General features: G+C 47.6%; 1 protein-coding gene across 1 annotated transcript in view; it reads left to right on the top strand.

Annotated features, from left to right (window-relative positions):
* LOC149332249 (uncharacterized) overlaps positions 1-12078 on the top strand; it is a 397168-nt gene that overhangs the window by 300184 nt on the left and 84906 nt on the right. The window contains exon 7 of the mRNA XM_089555722.1: positions 2024-2216. Coding sequence (XP_089411848.1) covers positions 2024-2216 — 193 coding nt within the window. The remainder of the gene's footprint in view (positions 1-2023; positions 2217-12078) is intronic.

Consider the following 12078-nt stretch of genomic DNA (forward strand, 5'->3'; position numbering starts at 1 on the left):
CGCCCCGTGTTTGCCTTTCTGGCCCCTTCTGCCGCAAAGGCGGAGCTCAAAATGACGGCAGAGGCTGTCCAGACCGGAAAGCCCCAGAGGCGTTCAGCATATGCTTGCCGAGCCGAGCTCGGCAGAGTCGTCTTCTGCCAGATCCAGTTTTTATTTTTTTATTTTTTTTTCGTGCTAATACTGAAAAAGGAGAAGAATAGTAGCAAAAATTCACAGCGACACCTAATTCCAATACGTGTTGGTGATGCGATGCCTTTACCGGAAATATGTCACTTCCGGTCCGGAGACGTCGCTTCCTTCTATTTGCTAGAGGGATGTGACGCCTCTTGAACAATACGCTCCGATCTGGTGACGTCACTTCCTTCCAGCCAATGGGCATGCTACGGTCTAGTGACGTCACTTCCTTCTAGCCAATCGCTGAACTTTACGACCGAGGACTCATTTTGGCATCATGGGGCTTCAATGCTATCGCATTAACAGGTGTGTTTGCGCAGTCCTATTTATTTTTCAACAAAACAACGCAATGTTTCTTTCTTCTTTTCGCTCATAAATGCGTTTGATTATGTTTAATTCGCCTTGCTGGACGGCGTACACATTAGGTTCTATATTATCTCCGTGTGCATTGAAGAGCACCTGATAACGTCTGGACAGGTACCGCGAGATTCAGCGACAGCCTTTTGCGATGAAGAATAGAGCATGTTTATTCATTAATATTAATCTTTGTCCCTAGTAGGCTGCGCGTGACATTCTTATGCTGCCACTCGGGAAATCACTGCGTTCTGACCAATCGTCGTGGTTGTCTTGGCGCGATGAAGTGACGTCATGCAGATGTCACTTTATTATGACCAATAAGCGTGGCGCGGTGTTACGGCAGCGAAGCCAGAGCCAATGCTGCGGAATCGAGAAACGTGGCCTTGAAACTGTGTCTCTGAAAACATTTTTTTCGGCACCGAATCTTTTCGGCGGGGCTAAGCAGTCACCGTAGATTCTTTAATTCACCTCCGGAGGTCGGCGGACAGATGCCCATCAAGCAATGCTAAACTGAAAGCGCAGAGACAGACGTACAGTGTGGTCTTTTTTGAAGTAAAATGTTTAATACTTGGGTGAAGAGTTTCCTGGGCAGGATCAAAAACCTTGCAGATGATCGCGCTCGGACTGAGTTTAATGCTTTCCTTGCTAATGCTGAAAAGGAACTGTATTATCTTTGCTCATAACAATGCGCGCTACAATGAGCGACAATGCACGCTAGTGTAATCCCGCTACTGGAGCGAAGACAAGCAGACTGCCAGGTAGAGAGAGAGAAAGCTCTTCACTAGAAATCAGAGATTTAGCCAGTCTAGAGAAGAAGACGAACAACCGTGACAAAGACGAAAGCGACCATGTGCGTCAGCCGTCATGTTTACTACGGTAAACAACAAGAACAGCTTCAGCCGTATTACTACCGCCACGAATGTCTGCGCTCGACCTGGCTGACGTCGTACTGTTTTCTCCGCTGCTCCCGCCGTCCCAGTGCCTTTCAGTAGACCCCCGTCTTACACCACTCTTTCATTCATTATATTCTTATTTAACTCAAATAAACAAAGTGACGACTAAACATTCGCTATTTGGTATATTATGGTCATCATCCCGTCTCGCCTCTTTCGCTGTCGCTATCGATCGGACCCTTCCTGTCCCAACTGCCCCTGTATCTATGCGTACCTGGCCCATTGCCTCTTCTACTGCCCGGCTGCTCAGCAGTCGGGTTCCTACCCCCCACCTTCTCTATCCATCACCACCTGGCTCGACAGGCTTGGCGCTGAAGGGGAGGAAGAACAGCGACTTCGGGTCGCCCAGGCGGTCGACATGCTCGGCCTGTAAATTGTGGCCGAATAACGGTCTTCTACTACTACTACTCCTTATGGTCGCAATGAAAGTTTGTTGGTTCCGCTGTGGACGCAACTCGCATGATGATAGTTAGAGTGATGCTCTTCCTGCTGCTTCGAGGGCTAACCCGCATTGACGTGGCCTCTTTTTTCTCTCCCAGGGCTGCCCAGCGGCTGAACCTGTCGTCCAAGAGGCGGCGGCGCCACGCGGGATCACCGGCGGCCGCCGACGGGTCCCAGTCGGACGGTCCGGTGTTCGTGACGCGCTACGCGGAGGTGATCCGCGACTCGCCACCACCAGCGCCTCCCGGCTTGCTCAGGGGTCTCAGCCGCAAGGACACGGGTCTCGGAAAGGTGAGCACACTCACTGCTCTCTCACCCGCGCGGATAACTGCGTGGCTCTACGCTGATCGTCATTCAACTTCGGATCTTCTCCATCGCTGTCATAGTTAGGTTAGGGAGTATGCGGTAGCGCGAAACGAAAATTTATAGTACAGAAGCTGCAAGAAAGTGTTAAACAGGGCACCCCAGTTAAGATAGAGCGATATTTGAATTATTGTTCCCGCTAGAAGTTTCCAATGATGACTGACATTATGGTATCGTAATGCTGTACTGAACATGAGTTATCATTCTTTTTACATGTCTGCGTGCTGGTAACGGATGCTGCTGCTGTGCCCCCCTCCATCTGGAAATTTCTAGGTGGCAAAATAAACTGATTTGATTTGATTTGAAAAAAATTGCAGCAGCGTTAACTAAAGGTAATAAAAGTTCAGACGTCAAGCAATACTACTCAATGTGATCATGGCATATGGCTATGCGTGTGACGCCACTAAAATGCTATAATTATGTGCGGATAGTACTTTAAGTGTTATTTTTTAAATTTAGAATAGATGTAAGTGTAGACACATCATAAGATAGTTGACGATGATAAACCGTTGCACGCTACCAGCGCGGGGCACTTGCACTGTCAAACGCGACCTGTGATACAAGAGAGAAGATCGAGGCCTACATGACAAGTTCACACGGGCGGGACTGCACGACAGCGCCTTTGTATAATTCATGTGGTGAAGTTATTTACGAACGACTCTTCTTTACAGGTGCACGCAAAAAACGTGTGTGCAGTGAAAAATAGGAATGTACGTATATGTGATCTATGGACAAGTTTCACAGCAGAAATGGTTGTCCGGGGCTGTTGGCGGTTACCGTTTGCCTATGAACGCAACGGGGAGTTGTAGATGTTTTAAATACGTATAGACTCGGCCGAGAATTGCACGATATGCCGCAGCGGCAAATGATGAAATTTGGAGAACTAAAAAAATTTTGAAAACTTAAAGTGACAACAGTCATGTATATGTTCAAGAAAGAGGACTCAACTTGCGTGTCTATTTGTCGGTTTCCTTGCCCCCATTATTTGCTCAGTGTTTAGTTACGTTTATTCACAGTGACATTAAATATCACATTTCCTTTTGGGGCAACACATATACAACACATTTAATCCCGCTGAAGTGCGTACAAAGTCAGTGCATACGATTGTTCATCTTTGGCTGAGACCACAGTAATGTTTCGTCATTACTGACTAATCATTGAGTATTGCACTGAAAAGCTTTTAAGTTTAGCTTTAGTATTTTCTTATACGAATTTTTAAATATCACTATTCCATCATTCTTAATTTCTTTAACGATACTACTTCAGTTAGCTTCGCTTCTAAGAGAATCTATCTTTCATAACGCTACTTTGATATACCTTTGCCTCTAACTAAATTTTTGTCACTATTTATAGGTACTAATTATGGTAAATTCGGGGATTATTTTGCAGCCTTACCAAAATTCGATAATATTGATCCCGACAGTTATTTAACATTTATCTTCAATATCTCAAAAACAAATAAGTGGTATTACTCGATTTTTAACAAAGCACGACAAGTAATAAATTCATAACCTTCCTGCTTAGTCAAAATTTGCCATGTGATTCTGCTCACACGTGTGCTTCCTTGATCTTTCGTCAAGCTTGTCAGCGTACAAAGCTCTCCCCTACCGTTACGCGGAAGCGTGACGACCACTACTCTGTTTTGAAGGGCCAGCCAAAAGTAGCAGACCGCGCTCTGCGGACACACCACATCTTGATGTAAAGCAGTACGTTCATACTTACCTTAATGTGGTACCTGCGTCAGAGAAGGAATATCTCCAAGATGCAGGCGGATGTCTGAATTCAAGTCGCTCGCTGTACGTTTCTGAAAAAGGCGCCCGTAGGACAATCCCGCAACAAACTAGCGAGTGTCATTGCTGGAGAAGGAGGAACAATATTTTATTTCTCATATGACAAAGAGGGTAGGTGAAGGGGTTAGGCATAAGGTTTAGGAAGGTTTGTGGGTCATCTCGACAGCGCTGTGTGGCTTGAAGTCCATGCTAATTGGCGACCTCGAGGGTCCAACCCACTATCCGGAGTCCGAGTCAGGGCTGAGCAACGCAGTTTCACACAGACTTTGGTTTGAGATTCGGAGGATTAGAGGTGGTTGTTCCTGCGGGAACTCGAATAGGATGTGGCTGAGGTTTGCGTTTAGAATGACTGCAGAGATTGCAGTGGGAAATGTATTCCGCCGGGTGCATCAGGGAGTAGATATTAGGATTTGCGAATGTACCAGTTTCAAGTCGCCTCCAGGGAACCTGCTCTGCTTTGGGGAAGGATTTCTGCGCGGGTGGGTATTTGAGTCGATCGTTACGATAGCGGAAAGTGATCCCATGGCAGGTTACCACGCGATCCCTCCTGAACCAGGGGCACCGTTTGAGTGGTACGCGGTTGACGAACCTTCGGGCACACTCATGAGCTGCCATGTTCTCTGGCTGAGAGGTATGTGCTGGCACCCATATGAGTTCGAACCGTTATGCGGGTAATTCAACTCTTGCCAGCGTACCATTGCCGGACCGAAAGAAGACGTGGTGGCAACATTAAGGAAAGTCAGAGAGTCGCCTGCGTGGAGATACTTCGGTCGTGTTACAACTTCCAGCGCATGTCTGTCGTGATATGCGACCAGGCTGGACATATTCAAACTTTAGTGAGCGCCAACAAAACCAAAACGAACGGCAGAAATTACGTTGCTCCTTTGCATTTATTGTTGTGAAACGAAATGTTTCACATCTACAGCTTAAGCGGAACTTTGTATCATATGGTATCAACCAGTGCTTCTCTATCATGTCCAGCAACTGCAGGAAAAAAACGTTTTCGTCTTTCGTTCCGCGCGCGAAGCCTGCTTGCGGAGGAGTCACACGTTAATGGCTTCTGCGCGTGGCTGGCATGAAACCACATTTTGAGCTTACTTTTGATGTCCTTTATTCCCTCGCTTGACGATTTTCATGCTAAGCTCTAGCTTCTTCCAACAAGCCTTCCAATGAATCCGAGAAATTCGCTACGCGGCAACGCCACACAACGGACGCGCCTGTTTGCATGCCGTAGTGGTCAGTAATGTCGCATAGCCCGAAAATACCCGTCCGCGGAAAAGCATTCATGGACTCGAGCCTGAGCTTCGGGCCACGCCAGTGGTCACGGCGCAGCCATAGGCATGAAAAATGGAAGCCGTTATCTCCTGAGGCCATCACACACCGCTACGCGCGCATCTCGTCGCTCGCTACGTCCCGGCTGCGGCCTACACACGCATTCCGCAAGCGTCCGCAAGCTCTCTCGCATTTCGGGTAGGACTGGAGACTGTCGTTTTGCGTGGCGGCAAAATCCATTGACTCCCAGGCCTGCCATGCAAGGCGGGGAGAGGTAGCGCGGGCTAAGCCGTGCGCAAAACTGATTTCATAGCATCAGTCTGGGTTCTTCGCCAGGCGTAAGCCTAATGGATGCATACGCCTGCAGTAACAGTTTACCTTAGAGTAGGACATTTACAAGTGCTTTGATAATGACGCTTTGGTGCTTTGTATGCTTTGAGAAATGGGCTTGGGCAGGGCATGCAATGCGAAGGGAAGATAACCGGTGGTCCTTAAGGGTAACGGCGTGAATTCCAAGAGAAGGCAAACGTAGCAGGGGGCGGCAGAAACTTTGGTGGGCGGATGAGATAAGAATTTTGCGGGGATACGGTGGCCGCAATTGGCAAAGGACAGGGTTAATTGGAGAGACATGGGAGAGGGCTTTGCCCTGCAGTGGGAGTAGTCAGGCTGATGATGATGATAATGATACAGGTTGTGCACGTCTGCGATTTACGGTGCAGTTATCGCTGTCGTAGGTTATACGCAAATATTTAGCCCGTTTGCTCGGGCTTCTAAACTCATGAGCATGGAAAGAAGACAGGATCCAGCAGTGCGTCGTGTTATGCATTCCTCTGCGATTGCATTAGAATGATCTGATCTGATCCAAATGGCTGCTGTGGGGCCGGTGAGTATCAATCAATCGATCAATCAATCAATCAATAGCGATCGATCAATCAATCAATCAATTTATTTTCTTTAAAACTGCTGCGGGACCGCGGAGAATAATGTCAAAACATATGGTCTCCTCAGAACGCAAGTACAATAGCCAGATACATTGGCTGAGTGTTCGCCGGAAAACGAACTTTAAATTTTAGGCAACTTAATTTCTTTTTTTGAGGCTACCGTAAACCTTAATTAGGCTCTTACAGGAGAGGACATGCCTCCGCGGTGCCTCAGTGGTTATGGTGCTCGGCTGCTAACCCGAAAGAGGCGGTTTCGATCCCGGCCGCGGCGGTCGAATTTCGATGGGGGCGAAATTCTGGAGGCCCGTGTACTATGCGATGTCAGTGCACGTTAAAGAGCCCCATGTTTTTGAAATTTCCGGAGCCTTTCACTACGGCGTCCCCCATAGCCTGAGTCGTTTTGGGGCGTTAAACCACATAAACTAAACCAAACAAGAGAGGACATACTAATTGTAAAGGAGATACAAAGAATAATGTAGTCGGTAAAACAGGCAAGAATGCAATGTGCGCAGTGGAGTACAGTGCATAGTGACAAGTAGGATGAACACACAAAAATGAGATTTAATAAGAAAGAAGAAAAACCAGACTACCATCAGCCAACATGCACAGCCATTCGCTGCGGCGCACAGCTGTGCAGACAACGGTGTGGTTCCTACAAGAAAGAGAAGACGTTAGTGCAAAGGCACTCAAGAAAACAAAACTCGGTGAATTACTGGAATCATCATGAGCAGACAAGAGAAGGAGTACGATGTACTCGTTATCACACAGATATGAAAGAAACCAAGACACCGAAAACCAAGGAACATACGTGAAAGTTTATACCTGCTTTTTTATTTTGTGTTTATGAACAGTAGCAAAATTAATAGTTTAATTATCTTACCGCTGAAAAATAGTTCATTAGAAAGTATTAAAGAAGAACCACATGCCGCCTGTGGGATCCGAATCCACGATCTCCGAATTTTGTTACCGGTGCTTTACCAACCGAGCTACATCGGCGGCTTTCCAACCGTCTACTTTCGGGGGTATTTATGTTGCGTGTCACCTAACCTCGAGAGTGTTCACCAGCGCCATCCTCGTAATAGCGGCGGACGTAGTACGTCCGGTATTACCGCAAGTGTCACGTGAATGTCGGCTTTAGGTCCTCCTTTAGCCACCTTTACCCCCTTTTCACCTTCGTATGCGGCAAATGAAGCTGCCGCTATCGACACGTGTGAGTCTTGCATCTCTTGACTAATTCGGCTTTAATCACGGTGCAGCAAGCACCACTAACGCCGAGAATTTGAATAAAAGGTGACGACGCCGACAATTTCGTCGCTGCCAATTACTATAGCCGGTGTTCCAGGGATTCTTGCCTCTAATTTTAAAAAATAAGTTTTTTTTAGGTTAGGTTCTAAGAGTTAACTTTTTCTACAACTTTTTTACCGATAGACGCCTGATTGTAATTATAGATTTGTAGTCAGCCGTTAATAGACATATCTGCGTTTTGAATTTCGAAAACGCGATTACCCTCACCGTTGTGGCTCAATAAATTTTGGCCATTTGTTCGGGAATTCTAAAACTGCGCGCCTGCAGGGAACGCTCAGCGACGTCCTTCAAATCGTGTCAGACTGAGTGACGCTGCTACCACGTGACATTAAATGCCTTTAGCATACCGTGTTGCCGTTACCATTACCGGAGTACCGGGAGCCTTCCCACCACCACTGAGAACGCGCTGATTGGTCCCGATGCTGCAGGCGTGCGCGCAGCTGCCGGGTACCCTGGCGCCGTCAAGGCGGTTTGCGCATGCGCATTAGCTGCGCGCGGGCTCCCGGTACTCCGGTATCGGTAACGGTAACCCGGTACACGGTATTCTAATGGTGTCTATCCCATGCCCCGCCCACGCTGTAGCAGCAAAGTGGCGACGAGCAGGGAGCACCGCAGCGCGCGCGCGGCATAGATAGAATATCACGTGGTACGTGCGCGACTCAGTGACACGATTTGACAGACGTCGCTGTTTCATCGTCAAATCCGAGCCGAAATCTCTGCTATGTTTCATTTTATAACCTGAAAACAGTGAAGCTAGCGTTTACATTCAGTGCAGTCGTACTCAAGAAAACTTGAGGACGCTTAAGCTTCGCCTTGAGAGTAGATGCAATAGCGCCTTTTCGTTCTTTTTTATTTTTTAAGTTACTATAACATCAGTGCACATACCCAACACACCTAACTGTCATACCACAACAACACCTCATTTGAACGAAAGATTGTTTCCTTTATGTTATGTACATAGTTAATGTATACATAAACACTGCTTCACTGTAATAAATGCGATATTAAAAAAAGAAAATGCTTTTGTGGCATATGCGCTGCGTGCCCGCTTAGCACGCAGCGGGCCTCGATTGGAAGCGTAATGCCAACGAATTTCTTTTTTATTATTATTTGAAACTTCCAGGAATATTTTCGTTACGTTTCTGAGGCTTTCCTGTCAATCCTAGGCCACAGAGACGGCTTTTCGACCGTGATTGTTCCTCATAAAACAGTCTCTGGGACATCTGACTCCAGCTCACATAAAGAGCTGCGTCCGCACTCACGTACTTGCACGCTAAGCCGCAAAAAACTGGGACAAAGTCCCCGCAATAGTGGAGTGCCCCTACCAGCATGTCCGCTCGCTTTCCTCTTCCGTCTGTGTGTGTGTTTGCCAGCTCGACCACCCGCTCTTGATTGTTTCCCATCGGGCCCTTATCGCGCCTACAGACGGACACGTCCTACTCCGAAACTACAGCCAGACGTGACCGCTCACTCGGTTCCGGCTTAGTTCCCGCTCAGCATGGACAATATCGACGGAGGAGCGTTGCGGGAAGCGTGGCTGGCAGCGAACGTATGCGTGTGAGCCAGGCGGTAGAGGCGCAATTAGGCCGACGGCAGCAGTGCTGCGCGGCATTGACGCTTCCTCCCTAATGCTCCTCTCAGGGTAGGCACCGATTAGAGTCTATAAAAAAGAGAACTGCGAGTCCGATAATCTAGTGCAGAGGAAGGAAAGAGGTCATCGGGGTATTGGGATTCCTCTTGCTTTGTTGTTGTTTGACACGTTTCTCCGGGTACGAGTTTTAGGTATCCCTTCGAAGCTGCTGAAGTGGACACTTAAACGCTGGGAACCGGTTCCGCGTGCACTTTTCAGACTGCGGACCTGTGTTCGCAAAACAATATGAGAGGGTCGATTACAGGGAGCAACTAGTTCCAATGCCACCGTAATAGAAAGACAGAGCACAGTACAGATGCAGCGTTTCTACCAGGAATTTTGGCTACATTCACAATCAGTAGACGTAAATGTAACAAAACAGAACCAAACGAGGGGACGACAAATCTCCCGTTGCAAACTGCTCCTGTAGGAGCGGACGCTGGCTTTCAAACGTTGTAAAGTGGAACCGCGTAGAGATTAGATGCTCTTTCAAGGTTATTAGGGCTCTATACACCTTCAATAGCGTTGTGTAGCAATTGTTGAGTTAGACCTATCTCTTTGGCTACAGTGCAGGAATCCCGTGGTAGGTGTCGAACCTGTCGTTCCTGAAAGTGTTTTCGTCGAAACGTCAGGGAAGTCGCAGTTCGTGTTTGTATTCTTTCTCGCTGGTAGAGGTGAACCAGCGAAGACAAATCTGAAAAAAAGAAAGAAACTAGGGCGTTTTTCTACTCGCCTGCATCACTGGCCCTCCTTGATATTTGTCGATAGCTTTATGTCAGTAGGCTTAAAGTTTACATTACTGGGCCCTAAAATAATGACTCAGAAGAACGCCGCAGGTTTTTACAGTCTTTGTCAAACGTTTAGAGCCCAGGGGTTTACTTCTTAGCCTTGCAGTGGGACTCCTGAAGCATTTTGGGAAGTCCTACCCACTGAAGGAGGCAGAACCAGAAATCTTCTTACCCAGAGGAAATTTGGAGCGCTGGAGATGCATCACGAACCACACAGTAAGGCTCAGAAGCAAACCCCATGGGCTCCAAACTTTTGACAAAGGCTGTACATAACGGACCTCAAACGCTGCAGCACTTCCATCGAGACAGTGCATTTTCCGCATAGGTTCGGCCGACGTCACCTAGGCAGCCTTTGGCTTTCGGTTGAGCCCGATACTCATGCAGTTCTCTAATCTCTGCACATTTGGAGTTTAGCAGGTCTTAGGTCGACCAAGAGATGTCGCCAATGCGGTGTGGAAGTAACCTTAACTTAAGGTTTCTCGTTGCTTCGTCCCTAATTATATGGCGCTTGGTATACACTTTTACCAGCCTCTCGCATTTCGAAACATCTGATATGAATACTCTTCAATCGCCAATGCCACCAAAACCTAGGGGCTAAAGGTTCAGAACCAGGCCTTTCGTACTGAAATTTTATTCGCTAGGGCAATATTTTGAACCGCGCTCCTTTCTTGCTTCAGGAGCTGTGCCTCAAATTCAACCTTACGTAAGCATTTCAGAGAAGTTGGCACCCTTAGAAAATACAGGAGGTGGAAATGCGCGAGGAAATACCAGCTGCGGCGTCTCACGACAGCACGGAATGAATTTCGGGCTGAAATTAGCTCCGAAATCGCGTTCGGGATTGAAGACTAAATCACATTGACCTACCGCTTCGTTAAGGTCACTGCTGCGGGCCAGGTGATCAACGACTGAAGCCGCACGTTATTTGACACGCAGAAATGAAAAGCGAAATAAAAAAAATAGCTGCCAATCGCAGAAACGCCTCTGAATGCCGGACACAAAGAGGAGACAAAAAGACGAGATGTGCTCCGTAAAAATAACGGCGGGGGACCGGTGGCCCCGACTGCGCGGGACCCAACAGCTCGTAAAAAATGACCGTTGTTTTTACGACCCTCGGGTTTCTCTCTTCCCACAGTTTTCCTTTTTCTTCTATTTTGCTGCTGTCCCATTTGTCCCCATACCGCGCACAGTTCTCGACGCCGCAACTGAGGTGGACTCGATGGGGCCACTTTGTTTTCTCTCTTTTTCTCCATTTTTCCATCGGCAGTGGATCACCGGTTTCACTGTATTGCACACTGCTTGTTTCGCACGCCTACTTGCGCCTTCTGCTTTCTGTTTTTTTTTGCTCTTTTTTTGCCCGTTTCTTTTTTCTAGGGATGTAACTCACGGCGACTGCGCAGTTTGCCTGACTGCAGATCTTGAATGTACTGTCGGTGTCTGTGTGTGTGTTGGTAGGAGGAAGGGAAGGGATGTTTGCGTGGGTGTCTGCGCGCGCGTGTGTGCGTGTGTGTGTGTGTGGGGGGGGGGGGGGGGTGTGGATGGCAGCGTACGTACTTCATGTAAACTCGGTTCCACCTTTCGCAGCAAAGTGTACGCTGTGGTTGTGAGGTGCGCTCGGTTCTACGAATGGCGTTCAAGACGTACAACTTAGTACACGTCACATAGCTGATCGGCGTCGCCATGACATCTCTCGGAAGCATTAGTCACCCGAGCAGCACAGATGACCGGTAAACAATACCGGTTAACCAATACCGGTAATCAATAGCACAGGTGACCAATGCTTGAAATGTCTGCCAAATGCTGGTCAGAGTAAAACCATCCATTTCCAGTGTTGGGCCGATTATCTATGCTGCTTGGGCGCCTCAGGTGGATTATTTGCGAGCATGCTGCAGGTTGATGTCATATTCGTTAAAAGAAGAAAGCAAAGGGGAAAATATTGAATTTGGAACGTTTCGTATTAGGTGCTTTAAATTGTTTTTGTCATTTAATAGCTATGTAAATGTTTGTGTTGCAAACCACATAACTGCGTACATTTGTTTATGCAAGCTAGCCTACAGTCGCCCATGA

The sequence above is a fragment of the Amblyomma mixtum genome, chromosome 8 (genome assembly GCF_055824585.1).
Source record: "Amblyomma mixtum isolate Tamu chromosome 8, ASM5582458v1, whole genome shotgun sequence".
Taxonomy (NCBI): domain Eukaryota; kingdom Metazoa; phylum Arthropoda; class Arachnida; order Ixodida; family Ixodidae; genus Amblyomma; species Amblyomma mixtum.